This window comes from Helicoverpa zea, chromosome 3 (assembly GCF_022581195.2).
Source record: "Helicoverpa zea isolate HzStark_Cry1AcR chromosome 3, ilHelZeax1.1, whole genome shotgun sequence".
Classification (NCBI taxonomy): Eukaryota; Metazoa; Arthropoda; class Insecta; order Lepidoptera; family Noctuidae; genus Helicoverpa; species Helicoverpa zea.
In genome coordinates, this window is record NC_061454.1 from 9,336,053 (window position 1) to 9,358,570 (window position 22,518).

Below are 22,518 nucleotides of genomic sequence, written 5' to 3' on the forward strand. Positions count from 1 at the left end.
TGGGATGTTAGTGGATGACAATGTATTAGGTACATGTAAAAACGGCAGGTGGAGACTCGCCACCTCACTTACTGTAACCAGTCACTGAATAGCAACAAGAGGGCAATAGGGACATGAGCGGCTGAAGGGTGAGGATACCTCGGCGGACTTTAAACGCGGATTACGCGCTCCCTGTGCTTACCATGAGGCACCTACCCTCCGAGCAGGGCCACTAATCCTGCTCTAGCGACTCCACTCTGGACGGCCAAGCCAAGCCAGAGGCGTGAGACCTACCCCCGTCATGGTTCACTCCGACCGGCCGGAGATGGGGGACAGTATACTCTCCCTGGAGAACTCAGTATATATAGCCCCGCGGGGTCGCTACTCCCCGTCATCAGCCTCAGATGTCTTGCGGTGCCTATATCTCATTATTATTGTCGTTATTATCTCAAGAGCCTTTGTCCCAATTATGTTAGGGTCGACTTCCAGTCACGATGCAACTGAGTACCAGTGTTTTACAAGGAGCGACTGCCTATCTGACCTCCACAACCCGGTTACCCCTTGGTAAGACTTACTGGCTTCTGACTACCCATAACGACTGCCAAGAATGTTCAATGACAGTCGGAACCTACAGTTTAACATCCCCTCCAAATAACGGTCATTGGTATCCAAAATATACGTAGAAAGTACATACGAACTTAGAAAAGTTGCATTGGCAGGCACTTGCCAGACCTGGAATCAAAGACGCACGCTCATACTTGAGAGATTGGTTCTCTACCCACTAAACCACCACGAATTCCACTAAGTCACCACGACTTTGTCATCTATTTAATGTTTTTTTACGAAATAATACCTACGTGTAATATTTTTGCCACACACAACTTAAATGCGGTCTAATTAGAATCACTACTTTTATCCCTATGGTCACGTCTATTGCGACTATTCAGATCTTTGATTTTGCTGACCCCATAGTCGCTGGCATAAGGGACAGGATCCGCGTACGAAGTCGCGGGCAGAAGCTAGTTGATAGTATTTTCAATGGGTTTCGCAAATGTGTCCTTAATATCTTTTCGTAATTCCTCTAAGTCATCTTGAATGTTGATATTGTAGTTAAGTAAATGCTTTATTTCATCCTCAATTTCTTTATTAAAGTCACCAATAATATCTTTTGTATGAAAGTTATTCTCTATATCTGCATCCGTACAATTCAAATCGTAATTTAATTGCTCGTCATTGTTATTATTATTCTTGGATACATTTTTTAGAAGGTCCGGCATATCATTTTGTTTTTGACTATCTACACAATTTTGTTGTGAAAAAGATTTAGTTTGTGGGGACAATAATGTGGTTTTTATGAGATCTGATTTTATGTTGTTGTTATTGTTGATATTTTTATAATCCGTGGTTACATTTTGATTGGGTTCTGGTTCGTACGCCAGGTCCGTAATTTCTATGTCCACGTCATCGTCAGTCATTTCATTTTCTGAATGGTAAAAATTTTCAATATTTGAAGAATAATCCTGAAAGAAGAAAACCTTATAATTAACATCAACATGAAGACAATTTAAAGCAAAGTATGTCAACAAGATATAATCTGAAGGAGTACACAATAATGTGGAACTCGGTAAAGCTCACACAAATGTACGTATAAATAAGTAGTCACGGTTCCCGGCCCAGTTTTCAGTAACAACTGGGGCTTCCTTTGTGTCGCTGTAACGAGCAAAGTTTAAACACTTCCAAGGATCCTTTTTGTAAACGAAACTTTACCTGTAATGTGTGTGCTAAGTGTTGGAAGCCAGGATAATTTGGATTCACGATTCCCCTTGGCACAGGATGGATGCCGTTCTCAGACATCTCATCTGTGTCAGAATGCTCAAACACTCTTTCCTCATCAATTGGCGAATTTTCTGCATATACATTAGTATTACCTGAAAAAAATTAGGATAATCTAAACTGAACTTTATTTGATGGTTGAAATGAAGTAGCAACTGGGTGCGCTAACGCTTACTTATGAAACTTTCGCAAGGAGCTCGGACGGATTTTGTGGTTTCCTCCAGATTGTCCGTGTCGACGGTATTGCACGTCTGCACGGTATTAGTTTGCCTGTTATTAATCCGATATTGCCGGTTGCATACCAGCTCCGAACTCAAGACCGAGGCTTCGTTGTCTGCGCCGGTATCCGTGCCCGTTGAGTAATTCTCAAACGTCTCTGAATTCCTTTGTGTGTTATAAACTGTGTTACAATTCGTAACTTGTGAGTAATCTGCTGTATTCTCTCGTAAATTGGATTCTGTAGTGTTCGCAGATAACCAAGTTCTGCTATCGGAATTTCTGTGAGACGATACGTCCTGCCGGTTGTATACAGCAATGTTACCATTGTCTGTCGCTTGGATCCTCATGGTTACCTGAAAAGACAAATACATTGTCTTATCTTGATTTCAATTTGTGTACTTAAATAAAATTAATGCATCCATAATAAAATACAGAATTTGATTACGTGCCTAATGTTTTATTTAGGAAGGCCTCACTAATAAGTAAAACACTGGCGTAAACTCATGAATATTCAATTGTTTTTACCGAAGGTTACAATTCAAATTATGTACTCTGTGTTTTTAATACAGACGTAAAACAGCTAAATATGCCACAATAATACTGGTTAGTACAACTATAAAGATATTTGCCTAGGTAGTAAAAGGTACATACATTGAACACCTGGCGAAAATTGCCTCTATTTGCTTTGACAAGATATTATGAGAAAATGGCAGGGAACGGTTAGTCAAATAGTTTTTCGGAAGAATTCGATCTAACCGTGTAATCTAGATAAAACCGTTAAAGCTATAATATAATCAATGAATTTTATATCCTAAATCTATGTCGGGTGATATTACGGATCAGTACCGGATATTGAGAGCGAGTTTTCCCGCCGTTCCGGTAAGGCTGGGGCGGGCGGGGCGTGCGGGGGCTGAACACCGCGTGTCTCTCGACCCCAACCCCGCACGCACCCACTTCATAAACCGGCCGACCTCACCCATATTTACTAAAGATAACATAACATTACGAAAAAACCACAGAGCAGAGCTTTCTTACATTTTCCACGCGTTTTTAAATAAGAAGAAAACTTTGCAAGCCTTTCCCTCGACCCGAAATGAAAAAACTACATATAAAAGTCATGGATATGCTAATGCTCCAATATTAAAGGAATATATTGAATAAGTTACACAAGCAATTCTATATTGGTATGTACGGTAGTAGAGCTTTCCCTCTAATCTCCAGATCAAGTGAAATATATTTCACAGCAATATACACTTTGTCAAGCTTTAGTTACTTTTTTCTTAGGTAAGTAGGTAAAATCCATAGGATATTTGGTAACGCATTGGTAGGTAACCAATGGTTTGGCAGTAATATCATCTACTCTATACATATAGCCATATATCTCTGTATTTCAAGGTAATGGCTACAAAAAGCACCTAGTTTATTCGACGATGGCGGAATCGTGGCACTGTCTGGAAATTCTAGGTAGTAAGTACGATTACTGGAGTTGGACCGATTGCCAACTGTCTGCTTCGTATAGCAATAACAACGTCGTTTATTTGTCTAGCTTTGTTTTTTCTGTCAAAAAATTTTCAGTGCTTAACTCTACTGTGTCTTTAACTAACCTTTCTTTGGTTTCTATTACAATATAATAACTTAATAATCATTTTATTTCGGAAAATGTAGATCACAAACTTAATTCATATTGTTAGTGGACAACGTTATCTTCAAAAGCACACTATACATAGAGATGCTATCTTATAATGAACTACTAAGAACCTATTTATTCATCTATAACTCAATCAAGCTGGATTACTCGTCCACGCTACCTATAGATAGTGCTCTCATGCGTCTTAAGTGCGCTGTCAATTAGGTCAGTATTAGTATAGAATCGAGTGACCTTATTTACCTTCTGACATGTCTAGTCCAATAAAGATATGGTTCCTTTTAGATACATAATGATCTGATATAACTTTTAGCAGATGTATACAGAATGTTTTCCATCTAAAATTTTCGCGTCAGAAAATGTACAAGTGTTAATTTAAGTTATTTAATCTAAGTATATAATCCATCACAGCGTGAAAAGTCGTTGAAAAGAACTACAAAGTAGCTACCACAAAGTGCTACAGTTATCCCGCAGCTCATTGGTCTTTACAGAAAACTTTACATTTTATGTCTCTAGAGAGCGAACTCCTTAGATAAGTGAGAGATTTAATTAAATTTAACTCCGCCACCAACCGCAGTATCTAATAGCACTTAAGAATTCCAGTCAAATATAAACACGATCATTTTTCTTAACGGTCTCATAATCTTGCGTTTTTATGGCCTGATGTGGAATTGGATTGGATTTTAAGATTAGAATTAGGTATAAGCTACCTACTTACGATATTGTACGATTATGGTACCTGCCTATTGTTATACTTTTGTAATCCTAGATCTAATGAGATATGAAAAAGGTTTTGTATTGAAATAAACTTTGTAAATAATTTTCTAAGAATGTATTGGAGCCTACCTGTAGATAGTACTTACTTGGTTCCAAAGACGATATACCTATTATCTGTGTTAAAGTTATAATATTTAAATAATTCTAGAAGGAAACAATCCAATTATCTTTTCTCTACCTCGGAATCACGGTCAGTATAGTATAGAGAGATTCTCCCGCGCGCGCTCGCAGTTAGACGTGCATAAGCTACTCCAGCAAAATTATACACTAATAATCGTCCTATTCTAAGTTTTAAGAAGAAAATTTTGTTAGTTCTTGGAAGGAAACAGTACTAAATCCAACAAGTACAGTGATCAAATTACCAAACTTTTTAAATTAAAAATAAATATACGGCAGTGATAGTGCTCGTAAAACAAGTAAGAAGTAAACAAGTGAGTCACAGGCAACAGCTCTAATCCTATTCGTCGATAAGCGGTGAGTCAGACATCGCACCACGACTCAAACGCTACCATATAAGGTTACAAACTTAACACTTCTGTTCCTGTTTTGTATACGAGACAGATATGATTAGATATTTCGGAACCACCGAGCAGTAGTAACGTAGCAGAGGTAGAACACCGGAGGATTGACGATACCGGAACCGTGCGTTCAATCCCGACTTCAAGCATTTCTTTTTGTATGTTTAAAAAGCACAACACTGCTATACATCGTATTTATAATACTATTGATCGATTTTTTGAACATATTTGGAAGTTTATTATCTTGTATGTCTCTACCAGACCTCGGGACTATAGAGTCCCGGATTTTTGGGAGGCGAACGTGGGGCCGAAGCCAACACGCTGAAGCCCTTTTGAGACAACTTTAATGAAATGGTGACACAAAACCGACGATTATCCCTGTATACACTATAGAAATGTACCCAAGGACAATCCCCGGTTCTGTGCTAAACTATTGCTAACTATGGATGAAAACTACTTGGGCTATTGTGATGGGATGCTAGTGGACTAGGAATGGGGAAACTACGGGAACTATGGCACCTGCCGATAACAATGTAATAAATACACGTAAAAATGGCAGGTGGAGACTCGCCAACTCACTTACTGGGCCCCCGGGAATCAGTCGCTAAATCGCAACAAGGGGGCAACAGGTACATGAGCGGCTGAAGGGTGAGGATACCTCGGCGGACTTTAAACGCAGATCACGCGCTCCCTGTGGGTCCAGCATCACCGGCCCACTCGCCACTTACCACGAGGCACCTACCCTCCGAGTGGGCTGTTAACCCTGCTCTAGCGACTCCACTCTGACCGGCCGATGAAGGCAAGCCAAGAGGCGGGAGACCTATCCCCCATATTTATTATTATAATTATTCATTGAATAATCTGGATCTCTGCTATCTTACACGTCATAATAACTTAAATCATGCCACTGAAAAGGACTCCACCTAAACCAACCACCGAGACTAAAGCTAGCAATAGTCCTCACACTATTCCAAAAGCTGGATCCACTCCGAACTTGTCTATACCTGATGCCGACAATAATACAAACCGAAAGCGCAAGCGTTCTGATGACAGTTTAGAGGAGCTCCGTGAGTTGATAAAGTCTCATACGGCTCAAACAGATATTAAGTTTAAGGCGTTACAGGAATCGTTGTCCGAAATTATCGCACAAAATGTTGAAATAAAAGAGAACATTAACTTCATATCGAAACAATACGACGACATGGTTATAAGAACTGAAAAGTTGGAAGCGGAGCGAAAATCCGACCGCTCATACATTAATCAACTTGAGGATAAATTAGAGAATATGGAGAGAATGTTAAACCTGTCGAAAATGGAAATCCGAAATATTCCAAAAACTAAAGATGAATCAAAAGAAGACCTATGTAAGATCGTAACAGAGACGGCCTCTGCTCTTGATGTTCCATTACAACGGCAGGATATCAAAGATATATTTCGAGTTAATAAAAAAGAAGGCGTATCTACAATCATAGTCGATTTTGTCAACACAGCAACTAAAGAGAATATCGTACAAAAGGTGCGCAAATTTAACAAAAATAACGCCGGTAATAAGCTAAACTCGTCACATATTAAGATAGAGGGCCCACCTAAACCAATTTATCTTTCGGAATGCCTTACACAAAAAGCTCAGCACTTATATTACATGGCTAGAAACTTTGCTAGGGACTATTCATATAAATTTTGTTGGACATCATTTGGTAAAGTATTTGTACGAAGGATTGAAGGTGAAAAACAAATACTTATCAAACACGAAGCAGATCTTATTAATCTTCGTCAAAATAAATGACTAGCTTTTAGTATTTTAAGTAACTGTATGTTTAAAAATAAGTTAATGTTATATTTGTTTTCCATGATATTGTCTGATATACACAACCAGCTTATGGAAATGAAAACCTGTTTTACACAACACATACTCCACTATACCATCTATTATAAAATTATTCTACACAAAACTTACAATAACATTCTACGCATAAATACACTTCACACACAAGCAAACTATTCGTTCACACAACCCTTTAACGCAATCCTGTTATATAGATGTCAGCTTTTTGTTAGCGATACACCAACTAGTGCCATAATAAATAAATTGATATATATCTATGGCTAATAGAAACAATATATTAAACGAAGTAGACAGAATTTCTGTGGCTACAAACTATTACTGTGACACGGAGTTCTGTAATACAGAGATAAACAAATCAACAACGTCCTTAAAAATTATAACGCAGAATATTCGCAGCATCCAAAAGAATATGGACAATTTTCAAGCACAGCTAGCCAGATTTTCATTTGAATTCGATGTCATTATACTTACTGAGTGCTGGCTCAGTAATGACAAACTTATCCCATTGATTGATGGTTACTCAGCTCATTATTCAAAAATATTGCAAAATCAAAATGACGGAATTGTAATATATGTGAAACATGAACTCAAATGTGAAATTAAAGAACCTGAACCCGCAGGCGCTAGCTTTATTTTATTAAATATTTATCCGGACACCTGCATTTTAGCTGTCTACAGGTCTCCATCTATATACTGTACTGATAATTTCTTAAACTCATTAGATCGTATCATACGCCCTATCAAAGCAAAAAACATTGTCCTAACTGGGGATATCAACATTGATATTAAGGCGAATAATACTGACAGAAACAGTGAATCGTACCTGAACACTACTGCAGAACTGGGCCTACTGCCAGGTCACACATATCCAACCAGATTACAGAATTGTCTTGATCACATGTTGCTAAGTACGTCAAATCCAGCCACAGTCTTTGTAATCGATTCCACAGTCACCGACCATGCCTCAGTAGTATTAAACATTTGCCAATATAGACAGAGATGTGAAAAAGTTAATATTGTGTCAAAAACCAATTATGATGATGTGGTTAAACATCTGGAGACAGTTGACTTCTCATTTATAAACGATGGAGCCGAATCAAACAACGCTGCCACTCTCTTAATTGAAAATATAACCACAGCTATTCAGTTGAATACTACAAAATTTAATAGACCAAGTCGCAAAAGATTACTTAAACCTTGGTTGACCCCAGGTTTACTTCGTTGCATACGTCATAGAGACAAGCTACACAAAAAGTCTTCATCTAATCCAGACAACCTCGTACTTGAAACTTCCTATAAAAGGTATCGCAATTTTTGCAATACACTGCTAAGAAAATTGAAAATAAACTATGAACGATCTCTTTTACAAAATTCAAATAACAATAAAGACAAATGGGACGCAGTCAAAACCATAACAAATCAGAAAAAACAAAATATAACGGCTGATAACCTGATAAAAAGCACAAAACACACTAATTCATTAGAAGAAATAAACGAATATTTTTCTAACGTCGGTAAGAAATTAGCAGACAATATATCAACCTTATCTTCTACTGATTTATTACGCTTTAAACACAACATACCCATGAATCCCAAGTCAATCGTATTGCTACCCCCGGATGAGGCCGAAATTGAAGCTATAATTCTTAACCTCAGCAATGATTGTGCTGTTGGATGGGATTCGATACCTGCTAAACTTCTTAAAATGGCTAGACATATCTTAGTTCCCCATCTAACAAAACTCATAGAGCTCTGTTTTGTACAAGGTGTTTTTCCTCGAGTTCTTAAAAAATCACTAATAACCCCTGTCTACAAAAGTGGACTGAAGGACGATGTCGAAAACTACCGGCCAATCTCAGTTCTATCGACAATATCGAAAATACTGGAAAAGGTGCTAAACACTAGGCTAATAAGCTTCTTAGAACATAACAAGATATTGTCGGATTCTCAATTTGGCTTTAGACAAGGAAGGAGCACTGAAGATGCAGTGGGGCAGCTTGTAGATCATCTATCGTCTTGTATAGATACGAAACAAAAATGCGTTGGAATTTTCCTTGACTTGGCCAAGGCCTTCGACACCGTCTCGATTCCTCTTCTTGTGGACAAACTAGAACGTATTGGAATTCGAGGAAACGCTTTAGGGATCTTTAGCGATTTCCTTCAAGACCGTACGCAGACAGTAAAAATTTGTGGGCATGTTAGCTCGGATGCCCGGGTTGTATATGGGGTGCCACAGGGAAGTATACTAGGCCCGAGTCTCTTCTTGGTTTACATAAATGACCTATGCCAACAAACACTAACGAAAGGAAAAATTTTTACATATGCTGACGATACAGCACTTGTATTCCATGGGGAGACTTGGGATGAGGTCAAACAAAACGCTGAGATAGGACTGTACAGGGTAAGCCAGTGGCTCAGAGCTAACCTGCTTACCCTTAACGTTACGAAATCTACTCTAGTTCAGTTCAGTTTCTCTAAAGTCAAACCTCAACAAATAGACGTAAAATATCATGAGTGTAACTCACCCAGCGGTAATGTGCCTTGTTCGTGTGTGATTATGGGTAAATCAAGAACAGTGAAGTATCTGGGAGTTATCTTAGATGATAAATTAAACTGGAAACAACACATAGAACTCACCACCACACGTATTAGGAAATTAATATGGATTTTTAAAAAGTTAAGAAATGTGGCAGATCTAGAATTACTACGCATGGTATATTATGCGCTGGCGCAATCAGTGATAGGATACTGTATTGGGATATGGGGTGGTGCGTTTAAATCGCATATGATTACCCTAGAAAGGGCACAAAGATCTGTCCTTAAAGTAATGACATTCAGGCCATTCAGATTTCCCACTACAACTTTATACAACATGTGCAAAGTGCTAACAGTGCGGCAGATGTATATCTATCAATTGGTCATCAAGCAGCACATTATAACTCCATGCAACAAAGTTATTCTAAGGAAACGCACTCTACGAAATATATGTCCAGTGATTGTATGTCAAACTACATCTGCAAGGAGGCAACGTATACATTTGTCTAATTACCTATATAATAAAACAAACAGAGAACTTAGGATAAATCCACTTTCACTCCAAGAAGTTAAAACTAAGGTAAAATCATGGCTACTGACGCTTGACTATACACAAACAGAGTCCTTACTACAATAGACTTACATTATAAAGTATATAGACATATCAAATTACACACACATACCACACAAATACACATATCTACAAAACAACACATACCTACACTACACACACTACACCAGCACTAACCACTTAAACATACATATACGTACCTACAGGTTTCACGACAATGTCAGACTTAATCATTATATTTTTATTGCACTGTATTTTACTTTTGTTCTTACTATTGATGTTACTGTATTTTTTGTTTTTACTTTGTTTCCCTGATTGTAAATGGATTCTTATTGCATAAAATTTACGTCATGTAATTGGGAGAAGACACTGGCTCTTGTAATACAGGTAATACACCTAGCACAGGAGTCAGGGCTTCACTATTCTTGTAAACGCCTTTTTATGTCAATAAAGATTATTTATTATTTATTATTATGTTATGTTCTTTTTTTTTTCTTCTCTGTCGAGAGTGTTGAAGATCCTTGTGCACGGGCCGGAGCCAAGTGAGTAAGGGGAAAATTAAATCGAAAATGTGGATGAGAGAGTTGTGGATGTTAAAAACTTTCGGGTGATCCGACAGGTGTTTAAGATGGTTGCTTTTTGGAGCATGTGGAGTGTGTAAGCAGGCATGTGGAGAGTGTTGAGGCTTTGTTGAAGGGATTTTGGAATGATACCAGTTGTTGAAAGAACAATAGGGACAATGTGGACAGTTTGTGCTTTCCATTGTGTTTTAATTTCTATTGCAAGGTCTCTATATTTGCTAAGCTTTTCAGATATTGTTGTTTGTATGTTGTGTGAGTTAGGTATGGCTATATCTATTAAATAAACCGTATTATTAGTTTTGTCGTGTAGTGTTATGTCGGGTCTGTTATAATGGATAGTTTTGTCAGTTATGATGGTTCGATCCCAGTATATTTTATGACTTTTATTTTCTAAAACTATGCTCGGTTTATATTTGTAATACGGTACTATTTCATTTATTAATTTATATTTGTGGGCTAGATTCTGGTGTACTATTGCTGCTACTTGGTCATGACGATGTTTGTAATCTGTTTGTACTAAGGCTTTACAGGCACCTGTAATGTGCTGTATAGTTTCGGATGTATTGTTGCAGTGTCTACATGTGTCTGTTTGTTGATTTGGGTCTTTCATGATGTGTTTTCTATAGTTGCGTGTAGCTATAATTTGGTCCTGGATGGCTAGCATAAAGCCCTCGGTCTCGGGAAACAGTTCGCCTCGTATTTATGGTTTAAAACACAAATAGGCAGTAATGCAAACTAAAATTATTTAAAATCTCATATTTAGTATCTACCTACATAAAAGTAATAAAGTTGTGTAAGTATCTGCATTACTGCAGACAAAGCCGACTGGAATGTAAGAGCTTAGCAGACTGTTATAGAATACTGAGCTCAGGAGCGTATCAGCATGGCTGGATGCCAGCAAATTGATTTCCTGCCTACAAGCGGAAACTAATCTCATTACTGAGAAAACTTCAGGGCCCGCCAACTAATTGTTTACACTTCAAATTGCGTCGTGAAAAGATGAAATGAAGCATTTTTGTCGTTCAAATGAAGGCGAGAAGCCTTTTGTGTCCCGTAACAATCTCGTTAAAATGCCTAAATAAAGCAATTCAGCTTTATAATTGTTAATTTCTGAGCAGTAACGATCTTTGTTTAGGATAGTACAGCAGAAACGGCACGCTCGCGCGGCATCCTCCACTCAAATGCTTATTTACAATTAACTAAGTAGGGATAGGGACATTTACAAACATTTTGCATTTCACGGTAGCGTGTTCAAGCACTTGTATTCTCTTTGTATGTAATGTCTTTTACACACAAAAGGTTTTATTTATAAAGCTTTGATCTTTTTGGATCTACAGTATTTACTAGAATGTACCAAATTGTCCAAACTTGAAGTAGATAAAGAACTGTACATTTCTATAGCAGGAAATGTGAGAAAAAACCGCAACTGAATATCTGTCTGTGGCTGTATGAAAGTGCTCACTCCTTTATTTATCCCTAAGGGCGCCCTCACCCGGGGGTCGGCGCGCTGGTTATATTTTTATTATGAAAGACTTTAATTTGAACGACCTCGTAACTATCACTAGCGTTTGTATTCGACTTTGTTATTTCGACCCAATTGTATACAAATGGTTCATTTGGTACTTTCCTTTGAGTAGAAGCTCGATACCTTTGTTCCAGTCTTTATAATGCTTGACCTAGTTTTTGACTTCATTAATGTTAAAACCCATTACCCATTAACTTCTGGAGTGGTATTCATTCAAGCCAAATCTTTGTTCTTGAAACCTAACTGCTTGTTAGGTTTAACAAGAAAGGTGAAAACTTCTCAGTGTTCCCTGAATGGCACAAAGTTACACAAAAGGGGGCCGAGCCGGGACGAGGCACTAACGTTAAGATAACGCTGAGAAGGAAACTTTGTCAAGAATCATTTACATTTCTATACAAACGTTGTGCGTAAGTTACCTTCTTAGGGACTGTTCGTCCTACAAGTTTGTTTTGTTGGAAGTAAATGACTTACGCCTTACGGAAACTGAAAGCAAATCACGAGGACGGCCAGTCAGCGTATCGGGTCGAATCGCTTGCTGTCTAGCTACAAAAGTTATCTTTTATTCAACGATCTTTTAGACTAGCACTCAAAGTCAACTTAATTGATCTACCTAATCTATAAAGCTGGTGCCAAGAAGTGTTTGAGATATATACAGACTGGTGTGTAAAGCTGTCCGATATAATATGTCAAAGCTATTACCAAGTAGATTAACTATTTCTAAAAACATTTCTAAAGTCATTGTTTTCATAATATATAGCTAGAGTTCTCTTCAATAGTCGATACAGCAAACAAACGCGACTTTGGCCTGAAAACGTCTAATGCCGATTACCACCAACTACACCTTATAATGACACATAATTTATGTTCGTTGCGAGCATAATAACAGACTTTTATCGATCAAACATCTAACAATCCATTGCGAAGCTTCTTTAATACTGAAATAGGTACCGTGCGATGTTGTATGGAATATCAAGGGAATGAAGGTATTTCATTTTGTTTATTATTAACGTGTAAACTGTGCGTTCAGACCCTAATACACTCTCGGGGATGCGAATAGCTCAGAGCGGGAACATTATTTCGTGTTATTAGAACGTATGGGACAAGATAATGTATATGCGTTGTGGACTATCGATTGTCAGGGTTCCGGCTGGTAGTGGCGCGCCGTGAGAAGGCAGCGCCACATCTAATATTTATAGCGCGGCGTTACAGCGTGCGAGCGGTCGCAGCCTACCGCCGCGCCGCCCGACCGTCATCAATTGCTCCGAACATCAAGGACCAAAATAAATAAAATTACTTAGCAATATTTTCGAGTTGGGACTCCATGTATTACGCGCCTAGACAAATTTATTTCGCATGAAATACAGCACCAATTTAATTTTTTAAACAATTCAAATTGTAACTTTGAACCTAAGTAATAACATTCATTGCAGTTCAAGACTTTAGATTTAAGTCTCTATTTCAACGAGTCGAGCAAGCCAATTGCTTCTATAACCATTCCCTTGGGCTCGGTACCTAATATTGCCCTCTGGCAATGGCCTATTTGAAAAATGAAGATAATGAAATTCCACGTCGATCTGAGATTCGGTGGGGAAGGAAATCGAAACATGGAGCCGTAGTTACCTATATCAAGCTATACACATATTGGTATTTATAAAGTCGGGGTGTTCCTGACACTTGTAGATGTGTGAATGAACCGAACGAAAATGTTTATATTTAAAAAACATGTGACCCTAAAACAAAATCAATTCACAGACTATCAACAGCATTAACTTCTCGATCACAAGGCTATGACAAGTGTTGTTTCACAAGAACTGTAAATTACAATTCCGTAAAAATGATCGGTGATCATCGTAATGTCTTTCGTCCCTAACAATTTCAGTTATCTGGTGTACAATAACAATTTGAATCAAAGTTTTGTAGCTCATCGAAATAGGCCGTTAGAACTGTTCACGAGAACCAACAAAATCCAATTTCTGTTAACTTAGATGACTTGCGCACAACTTGCACGCGAGGCCGGTTACGAACAGAACGCTGCCTCGATAGTCTACGACTGTAGTTGTAGTTGAGTTACTAAACTAGACTACTTAGTACTAAACGTACGTAACTACATATGCAGTAAGTCTAAGCATTGTTTTTGCTTGCAGGTACCTAGTACATAAGTTGCAACTTTTTGTGTGGTTTGCTATGTGTTCTGCGGGCGCATTTGTAACTGAAGTGTCGAACAATTCCAAGCCTTTCATTGTACCTACCTATATTTCTATAGAAATACGAAACGGAAACCTTCACAAAGCAAACACTAATCCTTCAAGAAAGTTTTACGTAAAGGAATTTTCCTATTGGACATATTTCGATGGGCTATTTGGGCGGATTAAAATTCGTAAGAGTCGGTTATGTTGGCGTGACCCGGCGCGCCCTCGGCCTTCGCCCTACGCGTTAATGGGCTCCGACATGATGGATAGCCCCGGTACCGCACGACACAATCGCGGCCCGACACCCATGGGGCCTTATTTACGAAAAAAGCCTCCCAAATAAATATTAATTATTATTTTAATTGGAACGCCGCGACACTAAACGAAAGATATTTATTTTTATTACAATATCTTTTGATGTCAATTTTGTTTTGTATATTTTGAACGCAAATATAAATATTTTTCCATCAATTTTCCGCCGTTCCGTCCTAAAGCTCCATTTCATTTTCACTCTTTTATCTATAGGCTTTTCCTCTTAATCTCCATTAAGCGATATGAAAATGTTGCTGATGGACAAAAATAATTTATTTATATTAGCAAAGATTTACTTATACCTCATAAATACAAAAGTTTTACTAACTGACATCCCTAAGAAAAACACTTAAGGTAATCGTTGTAAAAAGGTAAGTGGATACAGCCCCACTCTAACCATTCTCGATAAATCCAATAAAACGGACATAGAGCGAAAGGTTTAGAGTGGTTTTTTGTTTTCAGGTTTAGTATCTAATGAGGCGTACACAAATCGTTACGGTTCAGTGCGGTCTGGCACGATCAATCCAATAGCTATCCAAGTAGCAGGTACTCATAGGAACATACCTACCTATGTACGATCGGTTCAAATTGTTCATTGGAATGTTCAAAGACGTGTAAGAAGTGCGACGAGTGTTTATAATATGTCAGGATATTTTAATTGCTCTGTATAAAAAATAAATAAATTTTACATACCTAAATATGAATCAACAGTTGGTATCCCCGAAAAATGAATAGGACTTTTTAGAAATCATTTTCTTTACGCATTTCATTCTGCTAATAATGTAATTGGTTCATTTGACTGTAGTCTATAAGAATGCAAAATAATAGCTCTTATCTTTATAACATCATCGATAAAAAAACTCATATTATAAACACCCGAATCAATGAAGCGCCAATATTTAAATTTCGGAAGCGTAGTTCAAAGGTAACAAGGTAAAAAGCTTTTACAAAACAAAATCCCTGCTTAAAATACAAAAATGTTAATACCAAAAAGGTTGTTGGATCTTTATTGTATCTGATGCTGTTTCATGATAGGAAAGTTTACATATTCTTATAGCCCTTCAAATACTTGTGCATGAATGTTTTTTTTATTATTTTTATTTAATAAACTTGTGTATTATGAGTCAAATAAATTGATATATTAAATAGTCATTATGTCTGGGTGTTTAATTTGAAGCTATGTGCTAGATTTGTTTGCTTGAACCTACTAATGCAACGTTTCATACCTGACTAGAATGCTACAAATTATTTTTATATATACACTAGCTTCTGCCAGCGGTTTCATCCGCATCCCGTGGGAACTACTACCCGTACCGGGATAAAAAGTAGCCTATAGCCTTCCTCGATAAATGGGCTATCTAACACTGAAAGAAATTTTCAAATCGGACCAGTAGTTCCTGAGTTTAGCGCGTTCAAACAAACAAACTCTTCAGCTTTATAATATTAGTATAGATAAGCTTAGGTTTATTAACCTATTAAATAAATAATGATAATGTCGGGACACCTTTTCACACACGGTCGGTTAGCCCCACGCTAAGTTATTAATTAACTTGTGTTATGGGTGCTAACACAACTGATAAACTACATATAGCTACATATATACATATTTATAAATACATATTGTAACACCCAGACCACGACCAACAAGCATGCTCATCACACAAATGTCGATCGAACCGGGAATCGAACCCGGGACCTCAGATTCGGCAGTCCGGCTTGGTGACCTTTGCGCCACAGAGGTCGTCTATCCACGTTCCTATGTAGGAAGTACAAAGCTTATAGTCTCTAATATAACCGATATGAAGTAATTTACTTTTAAAAATATGATACCCATAAATGTTTACCTTTCGATATTATACAAAAACCTTTTCGACCTTCCATAACCTTTTTGATTTTTTATAAACGTTGTTGACCCAGAAGATCAGTATCGTTTTCGGGTATATGTGTAGGATGTGTGTGAACCGGTAGTATTTATAGAGCGTTTTATGAAATGTCACCATTTTATAAATACGAATAGATGTGTCTATTGATGTAAATTGTTGATATGTTAGATGTATTTTCGATATTTGTTTGACAATGAAAATTGAACGATAAAATCTCTCTTTGCTGCACACTCGATGAATTTTACATGTATGGTAAGTACAATAAGAGAAAAAAAAATATTATCGCGAGTGGTGTATTAAGATACATTTTCATTATATATATATTTGAATATTTCATTAAATAGGTAGGAAGCTTTCAATTACGTAAATCAGCTATGACGGATATTTCCACTCACGTAGCTATATTCTCTCTATAATATCCTTATTCAGAGTGACTAGTAGAAGTTAAAGGTCAGAAAAGATTGATTCCCGGTGACGAGAGCTGAATACAGAAAGTTTCCCCAACCTGGCATGATGTTTACTTACGCTCGGTTATTGCTTTATGACCTGGAAACATGTTATACACCTACGTGGATAAACTGTAGGTACGCCACACTTATGTGAGCAAATTGATGATGATTTGATATGCGACTTTTTGCTAGTCCTAAACTGTTCAATATAACATGTTCTGCCTACCAAATCGTTTTTTTTTCTGTTTAACACTATCAACACAAGTACTATGTAAGTAAAACGAGTGGTTTTATGTTAAAAATCGCGTCTTTCCTAAATTCACCATCAGTCTAGATAACGTTCATCTAGGCCACCGACAGTCAGTCTTCTATAAATATACTCGCACGTCGCAGCCTTTAGCAAGTACAGTGTTCTTAAAATCTTCAGAATGTTCGCGTCACATGTTAACGAAAGTCACCGAAAGTAACTTTGTGGTTCTGACAGCTTCGTCCAACTTTATGCAAAGTTTGTTAGTCAAGCAGTGTCTAAGCAGCCACTCGGATGCCTGTTGCAGGCACCAAGTAAACAGGCTAATGATACTCTTTTAATATTCTTAATTTATTTGGCAAACAATCTCTTTGAGTAACATTATACCAGGGAACAATGAAACCAGGTCAATTATAGCTCGTGAAATTAAAAATCCTGTGTTTTAAACAAAAGCATCTACTTTATGATTGGTGCCCATCTGATGAATAAGCCTACTTAATTAGTACCACCATTTGCCTAATTATTTCATGCTGCGGTTTTATTCGACTTCAATTTGGGATTTTTATTGGGTTTTGAGCAGAAAAAGTAATCCCCGCGTGTTACTCCAACAATGGACTATATAGTCATTTGACGATTTTCCATGAATAAAATAACCTCATTTTATGGAGTCGGTTAAACACTGCTATCGTTAAAATAAATCGAGATACAAAATCCAACAATAAATTAAAACTTTCGCTCCAATTAAATGTTTATACAAAGTTAAACTAAATACAAAATAGAGGTCACTAAAATTAATGATCTGACCCTAATAACTCTTAGCTGTCGGGTTTTTACCGCAGAATTTAGTTGATTAAACCTCAGGAAACAGGCTACACTGATAAATTCTGGTAGATAAACACTAAATATCGGATGGCAGAGGTTTTGCTGTGCCCGACAGTGTCGCGCCGTCGGGCGTCGGGCGAGACGAACGGACCCGTCTGCTAGACGCCGGGCATAGTCTCGACGAACACTTTATATCTATTATTATTTAAGTGATAAATGCACGGAGCAAAATAGACAGGCGTGGAGACAGTATAAAAAATAAGGAGACCATTATTCTGCTGTGATCTCTAATAGCTGGGTTCTATTTGACTCGGGGGGCAAAAAAGGAGGTATATTAAAACTTTTTCTCTCTAGCTTCGAGCCTTTCTTAGTAGTTCATTTCACACGTAGAAACCATTAATTCGAGTTAAATGCTTTAATATTATTATTACATCTTTATAAACTTTTTGTTACTATGTACAAGTAAATTGGCATTATAAAAAGGCAGCATTTGCAAGTCGAAGCAACATACGGCCACGTTCACTTGTTTTTACAGATGTTGAAGTCGTAATCACTACCTAGAACGTCTACAAAGAAGTTTCCATTCTAGGAATTCACTAAACAATACAGGTTGGTATTCGACATTACAGAGCAAAATTCTATTTGTACTCTACAGTGAGGTTTTCTTCAGACATTTAATCCCTAGTTCTGTGAATCATTGCTTCTGCGGTTTATATCACATGCCTCATGTGAATTATTAGTGAGCAACGTTGAATTTAATATGTGATATAGGTACTGTTCCACTGAAGTAAGCAAAAACAATTGTTTTGGAATAAATATATTTATTTATCAGCGATGTGAATGAACATATAATTGCGTATATCCCTAGAAGATATTTAATATCCAGAAGGATTTCACCTTATTGGTATTACTCGTATTACAGACCGTCCAAAGAATCCCTATAATGTCCTTCTTTGTTCCAAAGTAATACCTATACCGCCATTATAAGTCTACACCGTCTACGGTCAACGCCTACGAGAAACGGAGGCGTAGGCCCGCGTAGTACTTTCGTAGCAATGTGGCCTACGAAATATTTTCGTCCTGCAATATTTGTATTTTATTTTGGCTTCTTTTAATGTGAAAATGAATAAAAGATTTTAAAGTTCGGCCTTCTATGTGTTAACCAAACATCTATTTGAGAGCAATATTAAAGTCTTTAAAGTCACATACATTTATAGAATTTAAGGGTCAAAGATTTTAAATGAAAATACCTTTCGCAAAAACTCTACAGCACATTACATTTACTACCTACGTCAACAAGTAATACAATATTATAGCTCTGCAGGGTGAAGAAGCGGCTAACATACACAAATACTAAACGTAGTTCAATAAAAATCAATGTTCTGACCTCAACGCCGTAAGGCTAAGGCCTATGGGGACTATTTCAGTACATAATGGTGGTTATTAGGGTAATTTGCTCGACACACATGTGTTACGCCCAGCGGACAGTATTACAATAAACTTCATATTAGCATATCATTATATTTGCGTGATCATTCGCCTCATCTATTTGTTTAATTAAATTATTGGCTGAATGCTACCTGTACACGTGCGTAAATGTCGGTAAATGATTAATGACTTTGGGAATTGAATTTTCGCTCTTAAAAGTCAATATCCTGTAGCCATGAAACTTTCAATTATGATATTTGAGAAATGTTAAATTTTCATCAGTATTATTTGCTATGAGAAATGACACATTACAGAAAGAAACATTGCTACATACCTGACACAATAGCTTATCATTTCTAAAACTATTTAGTACATTATTTTTTATGTTGCTATTGACAGGGATACAAGTGGATTTAATTTATCCATTGGTTTGTGTGGGTGGAAATTTCCATGGTATTTGTTTCCCTACCTTAATCTAAAGTATTAGCTGAATAAAAAATCAGACGCTCAACTTAAGAGTCTCGTCTGGCTAGACCCAGCAGGGAGACATGAAATACCCGTGTTTGCTTTCGTTAAAAATAAATGAAACGCAAAATGTATTTTCGCGAAACCCATTAAGTATAACGAGCAAGCTTATCCTACCATTGTATCGAATACAACAATGATACAATTCCGTTGTAGTGTACTGCAATCGATTTTCCGTCATAAGCCAGCGCTACAGCTACGTAATTGTAAATATAACTTATATGTGACATTGTACTGGCCAACATTTTATTTCACGACCTTAGACATGCTTTCTTGTGTAGCCTGACACAGCTAACATGACATTTTGGCCGTTTTAGGCTAGTAAAATATTTAATAGTGCCTACTTCTGTATTACTTTGGGGAGCTATGGATCCTAATATTTTTTAATGTTTATGTATGTATTTTCTGGGTTTCAGAAAAATTTCCATCATTATCGAACTTCAATTTCAAAGCCAACGTTCGCCAAACAGTTGTAAGAATTTTCTATGACTCATTTAAAAATTCAAATTAACTCGACAATTCTAACAAAGCCAACGTAATTATAGCCTTATAACTAGGACGTGTTGGCACAACATATAATAACCCTGCTGCAAACACAAGCTTTTCAAAAGGAAATAACATCACACAAATGGTAACTAAGTACACGGTCGCGCTAGTAAATAAGCTGTGAACGTCCAAACAATACAGCAGCATTAAGACGTAACACAACCCTACGAAACCTTATCGCCGTACTCCGCTGGCACTTAGTTGGGTTTATTTTTAAATGTGCTACTTAATTAAAACAAAGTTGCTGTACAGTTCGTTTTTACTCGAAGAAAGAAACATGTAGACCCTCGACCATAAAATAATAACGTTATACGACGTCAATACTTCACGTAATCAGAAATCGTGTTTATAATATGAAATATGTAAACAGTGCCCGCCAGAAAGCCTTTATTTGGTCCAGTCAGGCGACACACACTTATTCGGGTGACAAAATCGTCAACCAGTGTAATGTAAATAACGATTCTCGATTCCATTGGCTCCGATGTCATTAATCGAGTTGGCACAACTACTGCCATCCGGAGTTAGGGTTCTACATACTTTGTTTTGTGTGTTTGCGAACTCCCTAGGACAACATTTACATATAAATAAATGGTTAGGCTTTTATGTGGCCATTAAAACGTCTGCAGTGTCAAATGTGAGATTGTGATGGAAAATGTCGGCGCGTGGCGTCAGGCCGATGCCATATGAGATAAGAAAATGCCTGCGTGGCTTACGTTCAATCTGACCTCTTTATTACCTTTCTAAACCCTGACTTTACATGTTATTAAAGAATTATAGCTCATTAGACGTCGATTCGTATGCATATGTAATAAGATAAGCAAAGCTATGCTAACTAATTATCTGCGTACTACTACATGTGTACAAAAATATATAAGTGAAACTTTGCTGTGTGTGAACGTAATTTGAAACATGAAAATATTTTATACAAAATTATTTAATAAGTTACAATAGCAAATGACTATAAACTGATAACACTTCTAATAACTCTTCTTCCTTACCTACGTAGGTAGGTAGGTATATCGTAAGTTAGTGTCAGATCATTAGAGCTAGCACTCAAGCACTTAAGGCCTGAACCTTCGGCGTCCATTAAACCAGAGCCTAATCAATTTGCTACCGTGCGTGGCAGTCGAGCTCTCTAGCATTAAGTAAAGTTCAGGCAATACGGTCACCGGCAGTAAATAAACCGTTCGCGCCGTAAATAGCGCTTACGACCGCCACCGGCCCTCGCCACACTAGTGCTACCAATCGTTTTAGTACTTCAACACTGTGGGGATACAGTATTAATGTAGTAAGGAATATGATATTAAGAGATTTTCTATTTCCTCTTACAATTTTTTTATGGTCTTCTTTCTATTTTCTTCCATAATCAAGAAAGTATCTGTACTGATTGATGAATACAATCATTGATAGAAAATCCATCTAATAAATTATTGTGTGTACCTAACCGGTGGTTTAAGCATATTACAAATCTGTGTATATAGTAATCCGTGCTTATTAGTTTGCTTCACGTCGACATTCTATCCCAATTGAGAATCCAAAAAAGCAGACGTGGAATAACAGCAGACTGGCTGTAAAAATAGCAGCAAGGAGTTGCGCACCTCGGAAAATGCAGCCCGCTAGTGATTGCAATTCATTGTCGTTGCTGTCACACAATTTTGAACCTTCTGTACAAACCCGAAAAAAACGTGTCAACGTACCCATTAGAAACATGAATAATTTATCTTTAATACTCGCCTCCACAAGCGATCCAAAAATCTATACCAACAACCTCATTTGACATAGAGAACAGTAATAGAACAAACAAACCCCATAGAAAAACTTACCTGTACAGGGCGCCATCCTGGCTATATGTTTAGCGCAGTCACTGAATAATAAATGCAGCTGGCAAGGTTATCTTTTATTTGTCCGCCTCAGTTCACTACAAATCCGATGCAACGATTCCACGTTGTCCTCAATAACGTACGTACTCATTCACTGCGCGTCTATATGAAGGCTTTACGTCACTTAGGCTAACGAGGTTGTAGTAGAGGAGTCGGTACGTGGGTGGCGCGGGCGGACGGTTTCTGTTCGACGTGCACACCGCCCGCC

General features: G+C 37.4%; 1 protein-coding gene across 1 annotated transcript in view; it reads right to left on the minus strand.

Moving 5' to 3' along the window:
• LOC124645798 (schwannomin-interacting protein 1 homolog) overlaps window positions 1–22,518 on the minus strand; it is a 39,389-nt gene extending 16,871 nt beyond the window's left edge. The window contains exons 1-4 of the mRNA XM_047185697.1: window positions 22,254–22,518; window positions 1,988–2,384; window positions 1,747–1,907; window positions 1,004–1,499 (exon numbers count right to left, since the gene is read on the minus strand). Of these exons, the coding sequence (XP_047041653.1) occupies window positions 1,004–1,499; window positions 1,747–1,907; window positions 1,988–2,378 (1,048 nt within the window). The 5' untranslated portion in view covers window positions 2,379–2,384; window positions 22,254–22,518. The remainder of the gene's footprint in view (window positions 1–1,003; window positions 1,500–1,746; window positions 1,908–1,987; window positions 2,385–22,253) is intronic.